The sequence below is a fragment of the Nesoenas mayeri genome (assembly GCF_963082525.1).
Source record: "Nesoenas mayeri genome assembly, chromosome: 1".
Classification (NCBI taxonomy): Eukaryota; Metazoa; Chordata; class Aves; order Columbiformes; family Columbidae; genus Nesoenas; species Nesoenas mayeri.
The window spans coordinates 119,436,881-119,456,783 of record NC_137541.1 but is presented as its reverse complement, the minus strand read 5'-3'; the positions used below and the strand labels follow the sequence as shown (position 1 = coordinate 119,456,783).

The following is a 19,903-nucleotide window of genomic DNA, read 5'->3' as shown; positions in this document are numbered from 1 at the left end:
TCACTATTTAGTGAAGCACTTACGGACAGCCAGTGTGGTCGGCCAAAAAATCAGCAGGCCATGGATAATGAGGGTCTGAAGTCCAAAAACCATTTTGCAGGAGCTAAAGTTGTCCCAAAGAAAGAAGTTTTTGCATCACCTTCCTCACAAACATCTTCTGAAGCTTTTGCAGTACCTCTCCCACCAGATTCAGAAGACAGTGAGAGTAGTCCAGTACCCAGTGTTTGGGGAAAGCGTATGTATGTGCATGCAGACTGGAATGAACAGGATTGCGGAAAACGGGATGAGGTAAGGCAGGTACCAGAAGAGAACGTAAATCCTCCTCAGTCTTAACCCTGCGTTTCACTTTATGCCACAAAATTAATTCTCTTATCTCCTTGGGCACTTTGCACTTGTTAGGTCTAAGCAGAGGAGTACTTTAGGGATCAGGGCCAAACAGTCATTTGTGTAACTAGGAAGACAGATACATGCAATTAATCTACAGGCATAAAAAATACAAGTATAAAAAGGAGAATGGCAACAGCCTAGCAAACAACTTGATGTGCATCATGTATCTGTTTCATGGGTAACAATTAGAAAATTTTAAATAAAATCCTTAAAATCTGAGATATTTTGTACCTGAGCCTCCGCTACCTTCAACAGAAATATGAAGAAAGGTTAATAATAACCTGTGTTGAATATTTATAAACAAAACCAGGTTGATTTTAAGTCTGTGTCATAGTTAATGGAGTTCATTGAGAATAGTTAAGATTTACTAACAAACAAACATCATAATGAAAACAGTGTGGAGGGGTTACCAGTAAGTTTTTTTAAACACCTGCCTCCAGTAATGCATGCTGTCTTTCTCATCTTGAAAGAAAAACTTGGTCTGGTTGCTTAAAGCTGTTTGATAGCCATATTTTCAGGAGTGGCTTTCTTGGACAAAGGTTATGGCGAGAAACTTTATGTTTTCTTTTCAAAATACCAGATATGGATGTGCCTGGCTCATCAGGGTCTGTAAAATATTGATGTTCTCAAAACTACATTTCTAAATGGAGCAGTCTGACTGCAGTATGGACAGAGGAACTGGGAGAAGAGATCAGGCTAATCTTTATACATTTTAGCTGGGCATATTTAACAGCAGGTAGAACAGTTTTGTGAAGGGCTGGAAAATATTCCGGTTGTTTTCATGAAAATGAAGAGCTTGTGCTAATATCTGGCACATGTATCAAAACCAAAAAATGACAACAGTCAGTCATTTAAAACAAATCACTCATATGCATCCATTACCCTAGCCTGAAGTGAGGCAAAGATAGAAGAGCCATGATGACCTGAAAGATTTTAGCCACCTGTTAAGGTTGCTACAGCAGAACGTTTTGGGTGTCTGTGCACAAACTAAATCTTCAAACTTTAAAACAAAGATTTACTAAGCTATTCTGTACTAAATTATCTTATTACTGGGACTAGTCATCATTTGCATACACATACTTCAGTACGTCTGTAGATGAGTGGAAGAAAACAGCAATTATTTAAAAAAAAATTTCACAAAGCATAGTTAACAATGAGGTCTCCTTTTAATTTTACCTTTTCAGGATAGCTTACAAAGTTTGGTATTTTTACTAAGGATGGCCATTGAGCCTACTTGGACTGATTTTGTCGTGTTTACAGACACCCGTTTGTAACACAGATGTGCAAGGATGCACAGTGATATGAAGTACAGCTTGATGACAGTACGTAAGGGTTACTAGAGAATGATGAGCTGGAAAAGATACCTAAAAGTTTATTTGTGGAAACAACTTATTTTAAAATTATGGAAAATTCATTGTAAGTTTAACTCTAACAGGCAGCAGAGCATACCTTGTACAATCGATATGAGGAAAAGATCCGACCCTGTATTGATCTCGTCGACAGCTTGAGGGCTCTTGGAATAGAAAAAGACCTGGCTTTGCCCGCGATCGCAGTGATCGGAGACCAGAGCTCTGGGAAAAGCTCTGTCCTAGAAGCCCTGTCTGGTATTGCTCTTCCTAGGGGAAATGGTAAGAATTTATCCTCTCAGGATTTTGCTTGCATTTCATTTTGATGAGGTGGAAGGTCTTTTTTTTTTTCCTTTCTTTCTTTTTGGTCTAGGAGTAGATAACTCTATGACTGAGACTATATCTAAATTGTGAGGTTCCAGGGGACTTTTCAGCTCTGATTTCCAATAGAAGAAATAGATGTGCAGATGGGGCACTGCAGGGTAACTCCAACTTTATACATGTTCTGAGTGGTCAAGCGAATAGCAGTAAGAAGAACATAGTGTAGCCTACTTGTCCCAAACTGTGGACAGACTGAAAGGAGGGATCAGCTGAATCTGTGCATTTCCCAGCAATGATGGCTACAGAAGAGTATCAGTTTTACATGGAAGTCTAGTTTTGAAGTGTGCTTTTGGGGTTGGTTTGGGTTTTTTGAATGAGGTTTTCTTATAGATACTTTAAAAAAAAAATATATATATATATATACATATACACAAATATCTTTATTTACAAACACGGGCCTTGGATGTATTTTAAGTCATACTAGATTGTTGGAAGACTTTGCAGCTCAAAAAAAATTCACTTTCCAGCTCTGTATGTGTGTGTGAGTGTATACACATACACATAGGTTCTCAAATTCTGTATGAGTTGTCAATACCATTGAGTCTTCCAGGCTGGACTTGAGGAAAAGGTTTTCACAGGATGTAGGTGCAGCACTGAAACAGAATGTCCAGGGTGGTGCTAATCTCCATCCTCAGAGATCTTCAAGACAACATGTGGCTGGACAGAACCATGGCTGACCTCATCTAGTGCTGGTGACAGTCCTAGTCTAATTGGGAAGTCAGATGAGAGCCCTTTTGCCTCTTGGAACATTTCTGTGTCTCTGTGTGAACTATTAGGCAACCCTGTGTAGGCCACACAGTCCATGGCTGTCTACCATGCATAACAACTGCTGAGGGAGTTAACTCTGTCTTTGGAACTGCTGCAGGTATTGTTACTCGATGTCCCTTGGAACTTAAACTGAAAAGAATACCTGCTGACCAGGCATGGAAAGGGAAAATTTCTTACCAGAACATCAGCAGAGAGCTCCAGAATGCCTCTGAGGTGGAGAAATCAATAAGAGAAGGTGAGTTATAATGTATTCCCCACTGATTTGGCTTGCTCAATCTCCTTCAAATCCTTTCTTCCCTTGGGCTGAGCAGCAGTCCCCAGACTAATACAGGAATTGTAGACACAAGTGACGCCAAAAGCTGAATTCAGAGCAGAAGATGAGGTAACATAATATAGCTCTCCCAAGAGAGCTGTACTACTTACTGCTTTGGTGGTGAACGGGATTCATGATGTCCAATAAATGCTTGGGCCGTGTCCTCATCCAGATGCCATCTGCCTGGTTTCAGGAGGTTTTTTGTCAATTTATAAACTTGCAAAGCTATAAAAAGTTTCTGACAGTTCAAAAGCTCATGGAATGTTTGAGGTGTCTGTGGCTGGAAATCCTATTATTTGGCAAAAATTGTGAGAAGGCAGCATGGCAAGCATATGGGCCTTCTGTCAGCTAGAGGGACCACAGCCTCCAGCATTACCCTTCCCATGTCGCAGCTTTCCTGTTATGGTATTTCATGCAGTATGAGAAAACATTTTTCTCACCCAAGGGGTAGTAAGCACTTGCCATAAATTTGAAAGTTGGGTGGTCCTTATTTCCTTGATTAGCACAGCTCTAAAACATTGCTATTCATCCTACTGTTTTTTCATTAGCTTTTCAATATATTAGTTGTGTATTTTCAAGATATCCTTCCAAAACTGGCAAGGCAGGTGGAATGAATGGATTAAGCTAATTACAGAGCTGAAAATCTCCCATGAGAATGACTACAGGGTTTACTTGCTCCTTTGTGTTGTCCGTAATTCTAAAATTATTGCATTATAAGACCTGGGATGAATCACTTGATCTCTCAACCTCACTATCAAAGTGTGAAGAATATAGAATAACACCTAATTTGTCTTTCAAGGCACTCAATCAATGCCTAAAATGTGTCCTGATGTTGAAGAAGCTTTACTGCAACTGCCCAGTATCTCATCTGATCACTTTCATTGTGGTTTATTTACATGTATTTTGTCTCCATAAAGTCCATAAGTATATGCTCTGTAAAACATTACAGTTCACATTCCAAAAACACTACACATATCCATGTATTGCATAATAATTTCCTTAGATTTTTGCTAGATCTGAAAAAAAAACAAGCCTAAAAGAACCTTAGGTGGTAGCAGATACTGTATGATGTCATTGTGTTCAACCTCATTTTCATGCATTTTCTGAAGTTTGTATTCATCACCTTGCTCTTTTCTCCTTACAGCCCAGGATGTCGTGGCTGGTACTAGAGGTGCCATTAGTGAACAACTAATTTCCCTGGAAATTTGGTCCCCAGATGTCCCAGATTTGACATTAATTGATCTTCCTGGAATTGCCAGAGTGGCTGTGGGGGATCAGCCAAAAGACATTGGGGAACAGGTAAAACTCAGTCTCATAGGCTGACCTATGCACAAGGTCACTTCTGTAACCTACCTCATATGCAAGTCTTTGCTATAGGACACTGGAGTAGTTCTGGTGAAGGTACACTAACAAACAGGCCTATTTTTCAGGCCAGGAGTTGCTGATAGGAGTCCAGGATCTTCTGTCTGCTGTATCGTGCAGGAGGGAGCTGCCCACGCTAGCAATGAAGGAACCACCTCATGTGCCTGGCACAACCTAGCAATGGTAGCATGGAATAACCCAGCCATGTGGACCCTGAACACAGTGCTGGCCCCCTGTCCCTCAGCTAGACTGCAGTCTGGAAGCTAGATAAATCCCAAAATGAGTTGTATCTTACCAACTTTGTGATATATATTTGGCAAAGATGAATACATCTGAGTTCTTGTAAGCCCTTTTGGAGCAAGGCAGCAAATTGGCTCTCATACAGGGTTGGGGCTCTGTCATCCCTTACTTACAGGGCACATCAGAATCAGATCCTTCCTGAATTTTCTCATCCTTTAAGGGATCCCAGCAGACCCTTTTTGAATTAAGCAAAATCTGCATTAAAGTGAAGGGGCTTTCTACTCTTCTTCTGGCTGCTTTTAGAAGAAATGCTGGGGAATGTAAATAAAACCCTAGTTGGACAAGGCCAGCTGTGAGGGTGATGTGCAGGAGCTGAGTGTATTGTTTATCCTAGAATACCTTTAGATAGGAACGTGGAATAAGAGTAGAAGAAACTAAACTAAGCATGTCAATAAAACTAGACAAGATTAGATTGTCTGGGCTTTACTCACTGGGAGAAGAGTAATTTCATTTCACAATTAGATAGTAATCTTTCTATTGTACTCAGAAGCAAGCAGCAGGTGTTACATGATCTGCACATTTCCATCATCCCCAGCAGCCTGCATGCTTCAGAGATGGAGGCTATAGCATTGTAGCATGTCAGAAATTGGGATGGATGGATGGATGGATGGATAGATGCATGGTAGAAAAGAAAGATGCCTTCATTAAAACTCAGGAGGAAAAAAAAAAAAATAACTTGCTTTGGTATAAGCACAATAGAGCTTTGTGAACCTTTTGCCATAACACACAAACTGTGAGAAACTCTTCTAGTATGGCATTTAGACATAGGAACAACTCCAACCAGACATTATGTGTGACTTTTTTTTTCACAAATATTCCAATGAAATGTAAGCCAAAGACATTTGTTCTCCTTTCAGAGATCCAGTTTTAGATTTACCAGCATAATCTAGCTTGTTTTTTTCCATGTGTACCTAGACATCAGAACTTGTTTTTCTTACATGTGATTATTTATGAAATATCTTTAATATTTCCATAATGAAAGATTATATGCATGAGAGGTTAAACGTTACATAACTTTCAGGACAGGCATAGAAACTGTCTAGTCTCCTTCAAGCAAGATGTTTGGATTAACCTTGACATAGGAAACGAGGCTACATTCTTCTGCATTTCCATGCCATCTTTTATCATGTAACATTATCCTCAATATATGTAATCAGACAATGGTCATATCCTACATGCAAGAATCTGGTTTCACTGAATGTTGTTACTACTGTATTCTACTGCAGATCAAAAGACTACTTAAAAAAATTATTGGCTGCAAAGAGACACTCAATTTGGTAGTGGTGCCATGTAATGTGGATATTGCAACAACAGAAGCACTGAAAATGGCTCAAGAGGTGGACCCCAGTGGAGAAAGGACACTAGGTGAGGCAATTTTAAACTACAAGTTGAAAAGAAGTGCAGATCTTCTTTTCCATGAAGGTCTAATGTTCTGTATGCCACACCAGATCTGTGAAATTAACTACTAGAAATAGGGAAAACAAACAAGCAAACAAACAAACAACAGCCTAAATAAACTACTTACAAGCTGGACTTGACCAGCAGCACTAAGAATCCCTCAATTTTGAGTCCTGCTGGCATTCATGTTACGAGTAACTGGAAATTGAAAATATCAGAGTTAGTAGTGGGAAAACTTTGCTACTGCCTGTTAAAAAGAGTTTGCAAGGCCAAAGGCATGGTCAGAGGCCAACTGCAACTATAGAGCGTGTTTTACAGCACAAGGCCCAGGGGCTGAGAGCTTTCTAGGTGAGAGAAAATGAAACAAAGTTGCTTTTTAAAAAACACAGTACTTATTCCCACTCTGGCAGCGGGGTGTCCTGCTGCACCTCTCTCACCTTTACCTTGTATATTTGACTAACTTTCTCTCTGGGTAACTACACAGGGATCCTAACGAAGCCTGACCTGGTGGACAGAGGAACAGAAGAGGCTATTGTTAACATAATACGAAACCTGGTCGTCCCCCTCAAAAAAGGTTACATGATTGTGAAGTGTCGTGGGCAGCAGGACATCCGCGACAACCTGACCTTGGCCACTGCAATCCAGCAGGAGAGAAAATTCTTTGAGAGTCACAAACATTTCAGGTACTTCTTGGAGAAAGGACCTAACTGTAAACATATTAAAGTAATTTCTAAGCTTCCTGTTGACTTACTGAGATTTAAAGTAGGGTTACAAACAGGTAGTAATTATACTCGCTATTTCTCATTTCCCATCTACTGTTGCATTTCAGTAAGCCAGAAGAATTTTACATGTCAAATAATCTTTTAAAATGTATTTTGGATGCAAGTTCAATATATACCTCTCCTTCACCCTGGGAGAAGTGCAGTGAACTTGAGAAGTTCAGAATAGTCTCAAAGAAGTCAAGTTAAGCATATGAGCACTTCAAGTCAAGCACTGAAGTATTTCTGTTTACTGGAAAACATGGTGAGAGATGCTACCTGTGCTGAGGCCACAGATTTCCCAGATGATGGCTCATCAGCAAATCAATCATAATATGGAGAACAGCAGGTGAAAAGGGTTTTGAATCAGTGTGCTTCCCACATGCAGAAATAATACAGCAGTATGTTAATCTGCTGTTAGAAATTGCTATTTTCAGGTGGTTCTTTGCCTTCCTTTGCCTAGCCAGTAGCAGTAACTATCAAACAACTCTTGCATAAAAGCTGTAGTGCCCAGAGGGTCCTGGGCTGGTGCTGGATCTGTGCTAGTATTCCCTAGAGGGCCCTTTCATTACTCAATTTATGTAGCAGAAATGTGGAAAAGAAAAAAAAAAAAATAAAAAAGAAAACAGACTGGAACATCAGTGCTGCCTTCTTGACCTGTACATACGCTCTGTCCAAAATCACCTTTTCCAATTTTTTACAGTATTCTTCTGGAAGAAGGAAGGGCTACCATCCCTCATCTGGCAGAGAAACTCACAAATGAACTTGTGAGACATATTATTGTAAGTTCCAGAGGTTCCGTACTGAGCAGTTTCTATCAGTTACTATCTAAAAATAAGTTCAGTCCTTCAGCCTTGGATTGCAAAATATTTTTTTTTTCTTTATAACTGCATAGGTACTGCAAAATATTTTTTTTTCTTTATAACTGCATAGGTACTACTTAATTATCCTTCAGTCCAGGAATCTGAGAACAAATTGAGCTGAGAGGTATAGAAACCCATGCTCTGTCCTCAGATTTGCCTTTAAACTGAAGATTGGAAATAGGCAAATTATTTAATCTACTTGTGACTCATAACCTCTGCCTTTTCAATGGCAGCCATGATATTTCTTTTTGTTTGTGAAGAGCATTGGACTGGCTGACTGACAAGTTACTGCTGTGAGCTTATTAAAGCACAATAATTTATATTCAACTGAAAAGGTCTTCAAAATTTAAAGATGCAATTGTTTTATTATATTACTATACTAATGTAGGTTAAGGAAAAAAAAAAAAAATATATATATATATACACACACATGTACCTGTAAGTAATGCATCTTTTTTCCATCAAGTACAGGGAACCTCTAAATTCAGTTCTGAAGAAGAAAAAAAATAACGCATTTGTCTAACCTTACTTAAAATAAGCAACTAGACAGTGATGTTCAGTCAGGTATTTATCAGGACTGGAGGGGTCACTACATTCCCTGCATCACCACCTCCCTGGCACAACCTGTCAGGACACAGTTTTTGGCTTGCAATAGGTGAAATTATGCCCTAGACTGCAGCTACTCTGCCTGCCTTGCAGTGAGGTCCAGACTAATACCTCAGGGAGATCCTAACCCCATGCCTTTCTCACTTAAGGCCATATTTGCACTTCCATGCTATCCCACTATCACACATGGGATGCATGTGTGATGCATGGAACTCCTAAGAGCTGCAGAGACCATGTGCAAGCATAGGTCACTCTTAGAGGGATTTTGTTTCCTCCAAAACCAGATGTATTCAGCCTACCTAAGTGTCCTTCTTTACTGTCTACCTCCCCAGAAAACTTTGCCAACGCTAGAGAATCAAATACGTGAGGTGCTCCAAAAAACATTCTACGATCTACAAAAGCTTACAAGAGGAACACCCACAACAGAGTCTGAGAAGCTGATTTTCCTCACAGACGTGAGTATCAATATTGGTTTTGTCATAGAGCAGAGTGAGGAGGTAAATATGGGAGTTGCTCACTTAAAGTTAGCAAACCGTCAGCATGGACCATCAGGAAGCTTGCGGCATTTGTCACTTAAGCATTTTGAGAGTAACATAGACAAACTTCTGGCAGGGTACACCATACCTGGAAAAATAATGAACTACAAGAGCTCATGGCCCCTTCTGGCAATTTTTTTTTTTCCCTGTGATTATGTGATAAGAGAACTGAACAACAACTTAGCTGATTAGTTGATCGGTCAAAATCAAGCATCTCAGAAAAGGAAAATTTACACTCCTGCCTGCCCAGCATTTTGAAGGATTTCCTTTGTTCACAGCACTCATAATACCATGTGCATTTAAAATACAGTTTGGAAGTCCATCTAAGTGTCTTCTCTTGGGGAGCTCATCCCTCACAGTAAGCTTTCAGCAGGCCAGCAGAGATGTTCATGAAGGTTCATCAGCCTTCAAAGACTTCATATAACTCCAATCAATTAGAATTTAGTAAATGGTTCTAGGAGTCCACAGGAAAACAAACCAAAAAATAGTGTCAAGTTCATCCTTCCCTAGTTGTGCTGGCTTTGGAAAAAACAAAATCAAACAAAGCAAAAACAAAATCAGGAGCTAAGAGCATAAAAAGTGCAAGGAAGGGATGTTTCAAATGAACCATGTCCCTTCTTTAATGTCAAATGTCTGTAGATTAATTTAACATATGTAAGTTAGTCTGACAAAATGCAATTTTAACATATTGCTTGTTTGTTCTTTAATTCATCACAGTTAATCAGGACCTTTAATCAAGACGTCTCTCAGATAATGCGTGGAGAGGAACAGTCATTTGGAAAGGAAATCAGGCTGTATACAAAAATCCGCAGAGAGTTTCAAACATGGGAATTGTTTATCCTGAAGTCTACTGAAGAGTGTAAGCATAAAAAACCATCACTTGCAAGTGACCCAAGATGCCATTTCCTTGCTTTTGATTAAGATACATCATCATCAATAGGTTGTTTCAAGAAAGTGAAAATCAAAATCTGAGTATTCCTCTGCTGTAGTGTTAGGCAAGTTATGCTTTTGTCCCTAGGGACAAAGACCCAGATTGTGTTAAATGCTGGAAAGATCAGTGGATGTCTCTCTTCTCCCAGAAAAGCAACAAAAGAAAGACTCTGAACCCTGGCAGAGAATCAGTTGGTGATTCTCTGAACCATTCTTCTAAATAACAGCAACCAAACTGATAACAATAATACACAGTGTTTCAAAAAGATTGACCCAGTTTCAAAGCAGTATATTTTACTATGACAACATGTCACAATTACATAAAAAATTACAAATGGCTTAATGAGTTATCATTTAGTAATCATTTGAAACTCTATGCCCCACCCTTTCAAGTGGGCAGTTTGTGGTTGCAGAGACAGTGATTTCAAATTTGGTCCATCTTTTTGAAAGACCTTGTATATTTTCATTTACAACAATTATGTTACTATTATTGTTATTATTATTAGGAGTGTTTTAGAATTTTCATAGAATTATAGAATCATTTTGGTTGGAAAAGGCCTTTAAGATCATCAAATCCAACTGTTAACCTAGCACTGTAAAGTCCACTTCTAAATCATGTCCCTAAGAATTTCATCTGTGCATCTTTTTGCCTTTTTTATCCTACATTAGCTCTTGTCGAATGTGTGGAGAAAGCAATTCTGAGCTCAAAAAAATGACAGCCTTGTAAAGAGTACCCCTTTTTTTGCATCACCCACCTTGCTAGTTGCTTAACTGAACTCAGTTCTAGACTGAGTCGCAGGGTGACACATGCACACGAAACTCTGCTGCAAGCTCAACATCTTTTGCAGCATCTTTTTCACATCCCTCAGAGACCCCATCATTTGCTCTTCGAGACGAAATAGCATCAGCTGCTGGTCAAGGAACAGCTCTTGAAACAAGTTCTCTTAGTCCTTGATGCACACCTATGTCAACATCATTAGTGACTCTAAAATGATACGTACAAATAGGCTGCAAAGGGGCTATCAACTAGATACAAATATATATATGTATGTGAAGAAAACCAGAGAGACAGACATTGTCATATATCAGTGTCTCTTATGTCCCATCCATGAGGTACCAATCAACATGAATTCATGGAGGGGAATAAAAGAGTAAGACAATGACAGTGCAAAGAAATAGATGTAAAAATGGCAAAAAGCACCAGCAGAAGGATATGGCTTCTTCAGAGGATAAAGAGCAACTGAGTGGCAGAAGACATACAGGGCATCATATGGCATCTGAACCACAGTACCGAGCCCTCTGGGCACTTTTGTATTATCCCCATTGATTTAAACTAATATGTCCAGCTCCACAATAGGATCAGATTAGCAGCACACAGCTGCAGAGTAAATTCACTCACATAGCTTGAAAACTAGAAGTAGCCTTAGCAAGTCCTTCCTCAATTAAAAGCATTGTTATTAGCCACCGCTAGGATTTCCGAAGGCACAGATTATTCCGTTTAACTTCTGCTTTCTTATAATGAATTAAAGTAGTAAAAATAGCAGATACTTTGGATACCTGAAGCCTTGAACTTTCTGTTGTAAAGCTGAAAAAAGTTCTTGTGGCCATGCTACAGCTTTGCACTACCTTAACTGTAAAGGTACATATTGAGACTCTCAACAAGATACTCAACTTTTTTTGCTTTTTGTCTCTTTTGTTTGTTTGTTTGTTTTTGTTATTATCCAGTCATAAGCTTAACTATCTGAATGTTTGAATTTAATGTATTCATGGCTTGACTTCAGTTTCTACATGTTCACTTGATCCATGATTCACAAATTTGACCCCAAAACAGATCAATATCAAAACCTTTCAAAGCGCTGAGAAACACATCTTTGCCTGAATGTGTAAACTAATTCCAAGGGCTATATCTCATTTAAGATGGCAAATTTGTATAATGTTAACAGTGAAATACTGATTGTGATATTTTAAATAAAAAATGCTAGACAACAGTGCATTCCCTGAAATAAGACTATTTAGTGAGTTTGGGATTTTTATTTAGTTCTGAAGGGACTGGTAGTGGCCACTTCTGTGAGTGGCAATTTGAAGGGATATTTTTGAGCCCTATTATCATTTCTGGATTGCTTTCTGTCAGTTAGATGCTTGATTCGGTGTGTGAGGTGGTTTACTCACAGAGTCGTAATGTGTGATAGCTCTGTTCTGTAGTAACAATATTGCTTGAAAGGTCATCTCAGTAGTTGTTCTTGTCAAGAGCTTTTCAAAGAGAAGAAATAGACTTCTCTCTTAAATCTGGAATTTGTAAATTGAGTGACTTAGTAGTAAAGTGATGTCATTTTAATATTACAGTTAAAAAAAATGTACCAAGTAAAGCACGGAAATATGAAGACCAGTATCGTGGACGGGAGCTCTCAGGTTTTACCAATTTCAGGACATTTGAGGACATTATAAAAGAGCAAATCATAGAACTGGAGGAGCCAGCCATTGTGATGCTGAACAACGTGATAGGTACGTCTCACAGACCACATGAAGCTTTCACATGGGAGACACTAGTGTGCCTGGCAATTTTTTTTTTTCTGGGATAAGTTGATGTGTTTACTGCTGGAGCAAGAGCTTCAGCCAGGCTACTTCAGAGTGGGAAGTGAATCTGATTAAGACCGGGGGCTTGCTTCTTCTCTAGAGTCTCCAATCTCTACACATGGTCTCCAGACTTTGTTAATACTTTTCCTAGTGGCTCGTGGAAGGGAGTTAGATAGTAATGGTAATAAATAACACAGCAAAGAAAGAGCATCATAGAAGTACCTGGTATCAGCCAAGTGGCTTGGTATTCCCAAGCCCAGGGAGGGGTATTCACAAACTTGAACTGGGAAACCAGATTCTTTGTCAATTCTTTGCATAAAGTTGTATGTATTACACAGCAGCTGCTGGGGCTGGGGGAAAGGCTGCACAATTCATCCAGTAAAAAGCATCAAAGGAAAAAAAGCATGTCACAATCCTAGCCCTCCTCTGTTTGCCTTGCAAGGCAGCTATGGTATCTGTGCCAGACTCAATGCTCTGTATTGTATGTGCCAACCCCTCTTCCTTGGCACGCCACTCCGAGGGGAAGATGCAGATGTGCTTACATGGCCAAGTGATGACACATCTGGTCAAACAGGACTGTAAGCACAGAACTTGCTTTATCAAAGAAATACCAGAGATATTCAGTCTCTCGGGTGATAAGTGGTTACAGGAGGTCTTTAATGCTCACACTCTGGGACACAGACGTCTAAACGTCTACATTGTGTTGGTAATAAAGGCATAGCCCATCAGTACAGCTGCTCAGCTATTTCTGGATGAATACAGAAAATGAGTAGTTTTCCCAAGTCTTATAGTAACAACAGCTTAAAAACTTCACTTGCTTCCTGACTTTCCTTTGTCTATCTGTTCCTCCCTCAGGCCTGGTTGAAGAGAGATTTGTGGAGCTCTCTAAACTGCATTTCGCTAATTTTCACAATCTGAACAGAGCTGCTAAGGTGAGAGACTGCCTATAACCTAAGATAAGAGCAAGACGGAATGGCACTTGCAAATACAGCCATGCTTACAGTACCTATCCCACTGTATTATCTTATGTGAGCATGGAATTTCTTGCAGGCCTGTGGTTTTTATAAAATAAGGAAGAGTTTGAAAAAAATAGCATGTTTATAATGGCACTAATGAAAGTGCGTTGTGCCCGTTGGTACAACTTTGACTAGATCTGAAACATACATTCCTCATTCATTCTGGTTACATTCTTGGTGCATACCACATAATGCAAGAAAACCTGGTATGGCTGCCCTCAAGAGTTTATCATTAATTTCAAATTTAAGTCCTGCAATGTAAGCATGTGGGTAGCCTTAGTGCTTTCCCTCTCTGAAAGGCAAGCCAGGATGGCAGACAGTGCAGCAATTTCATCCTTGATAATTGGGAGCAGCAAACAAGCTGAAAATCACTCAACCATGAGAGAGAAAATGACTGTTCACTGTTTGGGGGCTTGCCTGTTTTGGGTTGCAGTTAAATGATATGGATGTCACTGAAGACCTTTTCTCAGAAAGAGTTTTGGGGAAGAGATGAGAAGCAATGCTGGACAGCCAGGAAGCAGAGTCCACTCACAGGGTACTGCTTAAAAAGGAAACTTGAAGGTGAATGTGAGTGAAATAGATGGTTTGCTGCTTGGCTTGCACAGCCAAACCTTACTGAGCTCCCACACCAACCAGACAGCAAGCAAATAAGCTAGTTCAGTCAAACACAGAGGTGTTCAGAGAGGGGTCTTAGGCATAATACAGTGAGAGGAATGAAGAGGGAGGAAGTTTCAGTAGACACTGAAGATGAGGAAAAAAGATGGGATGTTTTCTTAGGGATGCTAGGAAAGCATTTTAAGGGAATTTGAAGATCACTGAGGGTACTTTGCTGCCTCCACAGACTTTTAGATGAAAGTATCAAAAAGGCCAGAAAGCATTAGAACACTGCAATCAAAGCGCCAGACAGGGAAGGGTTACCCAGGGTTGGTTTACTGACAACAGGCAGAAGACTGCAGTTTGTGAGAAGGACAGGAGGCGCAATGGAGTTCACATCAGTGCCTGCTGCCAGTGCCTACTGGACAGGGAGACACAAACAAAATGCATGCAAAAAATGAGGACAGTCTGCAGGTCTGGCCATTGCTACTTTTTCTGATCCGAATACCAGGTTTTGATGGATCCCACTCATGTTTAGGGAAGGGACAAAACCACCACGTTTTTCTGCTCTTTCACAACAGAGGAACCAGAATCTAAAGCATTACTTCATGTTTCCAAGAATCCATGTGGGATTACAGTAGGCTGCCTGTCGAGGGTTTAGATTGCGGGGTGACAATAAAACCCTGGCAGATGTCTTGTTAGCCTCCTCTCCCCTCCACTTCCCCCTTTCTCCCTCTCCCCCCTTCCCAGTAAGGACAGGCGATCGAGAGGAAAAGAAGGACAGAGAGAAGAGAGTTGGAAAAAATTAAAGATGTTTTACTAATGCTACTAATAAGAATAGAGAAAATATACAAAATATACAAAACCAATCTTGAAAGTCTCAGCAACTGCAGAGCTGGCACCCAAAGTCCTGGATTGGACCCTGCAGCCAACCGGAGCTGGATTCAGTCTGTCACCAGGCCTCAGTTCGCAGGGACGACTAGCAAGGTCCTCTCCTAATGTCAGCCATAAGCAGAAGGGAAAAGGCAAAAAGGCAAAAAAGGGATGAAATCCTCGTGATCTCCCACTTTTATATGAAGTATTCATGTGAATGGAATGTTATACACAGTTGGTCAGTTTCTTGGTCACTGGTTTCTCGTTGCCCCTCTCACGAGATGTCCATCCACATTTATTGATAAGTTTGCATTCCATTGCTAGGTTTACCAAAACATGTGTCTGGTTCTCCAGGAAAATGCAACTAATATGAAGGCTTTAGCTGACAGGCAAATTCACTGAAAGAGAAACTTGTTTTTAACAAAACCAGGACACTGCCACAAGGACTGTTGAATATTGTTCCCACCTTGTCATTCCCTGGGGACACTGCTAAGCACAAGCACCTTTGCAAAGGAACGAAATGCCTGAGACTTTGTTGTTCTTTTCTTTCCTAGACCAGAATTGAAAGTATTAGAGAGAAACAAGCAGCAGAGGCTGAAAAACGCATCCGGATCCAATTTAAAATGGAGAGAATTGTATACTGCCAGGATGACATTTACATTCATGATTTAAACTCTGCTAAGGAAGAAAACACTACCAAAGTTGGCAGTGGGAAAGAGTTTCAGTTTGTACCTGTTTCAAATCAAGAGCCCACCTTTGTCCAGGAAATTGTTGCTCACACGAAGGCCTATTTTCATGTAAGTTTACAGACTACAGTACTTCCGCACCCTAAATGCAACTCATCCACATCTCGCTGTAGTCAACATGAGTCTTTCATACAATTCCACTATGCAGGGAAGAGTAGCCAGAGGGTGTCTCTTGTCCAGGTATACATGTAGTTTCTATACAAATTAATCGGAGCTTCTGACCAGTGATGAAAATGCCAGGACAAAGCTGACCTGACGGGCTCTTGTGAGCACAGTCCCTGGGGAGAAGCAGTTGCACACTGGGATCTGGTCATTAGAAAAGCCTGCAGGCTGTTCAAATGACAACTAGCTCCTGAACTACTTGTCAACTACTCCCCAGCTGGCAGGGCTCCCTAATGTGGCTGCCCCTTGCCCAGGGAACATGCCATTGGCAAGTAAGTCCTCTTCTCACCCTCCTCCAGCCTTTCATGGAGAAGGGGTGACTCCCTGCTGCCTACAAGGCCCACGCCACTACAATACTCTCTTGCTGGCTTTCCTACAGGAACAAGAGTTTGGGGGAGGAAAGGACAATCATTTACCAGCATAGAGGAGAGAATAGGATGGGGAAGAATCCTCAGTCCTGTAACTAGAAATTATTGTTATTCAGTTGATGGCAAGTCCCCTTCTCCAGAAAAGAAAGTAATAGTCCTAGGATTGCTTTCCCTCACTGCAAGTTTGTTTCATGGTTTCCAAATGACATTAGTTTCCACAAACTTAACAACGTTGTGTAAAGCACTTCTGCATTTGGCACAGCCTCTGAGAGCTCAGGTCAGCCTCAAGACCCTCTGCAGACTCCTGCTGACAACAGAAAGTGGTGTTAGCCAGCAGTTTGCAGTCAGATCCTAGACTAATGTGGCAGGAGGAGCTATAAGTAAAACATTAAGTTAAAATGGATTCAGATATCCATAGAGATCAGAGCACATAGGCTGTATTGCAGATAGCTCCATAGAAGTCTCTGAAGACAAATGAGGTGTTTTAACAAAGACTTATGTCAAAAAAAGACAGCAAAGAGACCACACAGTATCAGGATTTGCTTTTGATCTTTGTTTTGTAAAACTCCATCAGAAAGCAACAAGTGTAGTATTAATAACGCAGTGAAGTAGGTAGCAGTTCACCTTGAACTTCAATTGCAAGATTTGACAAATTCCTGCACTTAAATGCTCAGGCTGCTCAGTCTGGTTAGGAGAAATCAGAGAGCAGGAGACAAAGGCAGAACTGAATAAGCTCTTCCCTCCTGCCTTGCTGTACTCTGCTATAACACAGATGTCTTAGATGCTAGTTACACATTTTTTGTAAATTCCCTGAGCGCTATTATCAGCAATAAGAAATGCCAGGGCATCATGTCTCCATGGGACTTTTACATGGCCAAATACACTTTGGATGAGATGGAAACTCATAAATGTCCACGGCCCTTAAGAATGGCATGCATGAACCTATCTCACCTATGGCAGACCTGTCAAGATTCTGGGTAGAGCTGGCTCCAGAAAAACACCCATATTCAAAGCACCTAGGCTTCCTCCAGCCAGGGTCAGTACTGCCTAGAGAACTAGCAGGCTCAGTAAGTGCTTTAGCTTACTCAGCTGAATTGCTTGCTACTACCTAGACCTCCACAAAAGAGTAGTCTTAGGTATTTTCACCTTGAGCTCAGCTCCATCCTTGTTCATGAGAGATTTTCAGTCACTGAGCTCCAGAAGTATCTAAAGCCAGAGACACCTTAGACATTTCTGGAAATTGACTGCCTAAACCCTGTAGGACCTACAAATCAAAAGTGCCTCTAGCTGGTCTTCCCACTTCTATTTTCAAGTCATGTGCCACAAAAAGAAAGGAAGACAGCACCTCTGAATTTTAGCCAGTTTCTCAGGCATAAGTGCTCACCTGGCACCAGAAGGCCTGGAGGGAGCTCCCTCCCGGTGTTGGAGAGGTTTTGAACCTCTCATTGCCCAAGAGCACGAGCTGAGCGACCAAGTCCTGCAGATGTCTCTGGGGAAAGGGCGTCACAAGCTCTTCTAGGTCCATCTGTTTCAGTTTGCACAGATAACTAAGACCAAATAGTTTGTCAGGTTAAAGAGATAATTTTCTCATTGAGGTATTGATAGATGTAATGTAGACACAGCGTAGTCTCACTATTGCTGAAGACATTTTCCCTTTAAGGCTAAAGCTTACTCCAAAGCTGTCTTACACTTTAAAGGACAACTATATTGTTAGAATACCATCTAAATACAGGAACTTACCACCTTTGGGAAAAAGCACTGTTTGATGTCTTGTACCATAACATATTGTTAGTGTTCAGAGAAGACAGATTTGACGCCAGAAGTTGTTCACAAGTACTATCCATCAGGTATGTCCTCATACAGCTCTTACCAATGATAGGTTGCAGAGCTAAGCAAAGAACAGCCTGCCTTGGGTTTAGATCACAGAGGAAAAAAATGCAATAGCTGACATTCCAGTAACTCATAATTTTTAGATCTTTAGGCACAAAATAGACTAATGGCAAATATCTTTTATTTCCTGGAAGAACTCACTTCTTGATCAGTAGCTCAATAACATTTTAAAAATATGCTGTCACTTTTCAACAGGTTACCTATATCCCCTTCCTTTTGTAATTACTTTCAGGAAACAATTCTTCTGCCTTTTTTTTCCCTTCTTGTAGGGAGCAAGTAAACGCCTCGCCAATCAAATACCTCTCATCATCCTGTACTCTGTCCTTCATGACTTTGGGGATGACTTACAGATTGAAATGTTGCATCTTTTGCAAGAAAAAGACAAGTTAAGTCATCTCCTTCAGGAGGACAGTGAAGCTTCTAAACATAGGAGCTACCTCAGTCAACGAGCTAATCGTCTCACCAAAGCCATCCAATACCTGAGAGACTTCACCGCGCTGTAGAGTTCTTAGTATTCTTCTGCTCTTATTTTCTAGAATTAATGAAGAACTTCATAAAATGCCCTAAAGATGCAATGTCAGCGTAGAGCTTTAGTACTCATTTGTAGTGTTCCATTCTGCTTCATTTTCCATAAACATTTGCACATAAACACCTGCCCTTATGTAAGATGCTTCACTGGAGGAGTTGTGATTAAATAAATGTTATCCCATGTTATCTGATGATTATGGTTTGTGATTTCTTGATGGTTTTTTTTAAATGAGGATGGGGGCTTTCAGCTGTATAACCCACAAATCATAGAAATCAAATTATCTAATTTTCCTAGATGAAGTTTACTTCACAGCTCTAACAATCACTCACTTCCCTTTGTGTTTTTGCCTATTTTGTTGTCCTTCTGGCCATTGCCTGAACAACGACTGTGCAAGGTGTCATCACAGTTAAGTCCCATCCCAGTAGGTACAGGGTGCACACAACAGGCATGAAACAGTTCCAGCCTAGAGGGAAAAGAAAGTCAACTCCACAGGATGCCATAGGGGCTGTTTCTCCTTTTTCAGTTCTCTGATTTTCACAGGAAGCAGAGAAAGAGATTCTTTCTTTTGGATACCTGAAATGTTGGGACTGATGAGCTATTCGCTAGATGGCAGGATGGCAGGATTTGAATGTTCAAAAGGGATTATATCAGCCAGGATGTTAAACATTAAGGAGTGTGTCTCAGCATGTGGTTTGTTGCCTTTCTCCTTCTGTTCCCCAGGGCAAGGAGAAACTTTCCAAAACATCTTTCGTTTCATGGAAGCCACTGCAAAATAAAATCCTGCACACTGTATTCGTGTCATTGAACCCTTGTGGGTCCCTTCCAACTCAGGACATTCTGTGATTCTATGACATCTTTCATATGGATGATTAATTTTAACAAGCAAAGCTGTGCTTTGTGTAGCGAAAGTGATGTCTTCATTCAGGTAAAACAAAACAAAACAAAACACAAACCACGGTGTCTGTACCAGTGTGATGTAGTAATGTCCAGGACACTTAGAAGAGAAGCCTTTTCTTCAGGCTAGAAATGACAGAAAGTGTTTGCCCCTCTGACATAAAACTACAGCAGCAGAGAGCCGACTTCTGTGACACAGTGTTCACCCTGGTACATCATACAGCTTTCTTAACCCTGTTTAGCACTACAGCCAGTTTTCCAGATTTCAATATACTGTTTTGCTACTATTGACTTGCAGTGCTGCAGGTC

The 19,903-nt window shown here is 40.5% G+C and overlaps 1 protein-coding gene across 1 annotated transcript; it reads left to right on the top strand.

Moving 5' to 3' along the window:
- Positions 1-237: 237 nt before the first annotated feature.
- LOC308046408 (interferon-induced GTP-binding protein Mx-like) lies at positions 238-18,836 on the top strand (the record flags this gene model as incomplete). Its single annotated transcript, XM_080354207.1, has 13 exons — positions 238-288; positions 1,823-2,015; positions 2,980-3,117; positions 4,340-4,494; positions 6,084-6,222; positions 6,740-6,938; positions 7,717-7,795; positions 8,815-8,937; positions 9,736-9,877; positions 12,292-12,450; positions 13,378-13,454; positions 15,560-15,802; positions 18,441-18,836. 13 exons carry the CDS (start codon positions 238-240, stop codon positions 18,672-18,674), a joined length of 1,932 nt encoding a protein of 643 aa, XP_080210333.1. The 3' UTR covers positions 18,675-18,836.
- Positions 18,837-19,903: the final 1,067 nt, after the last annotated feature.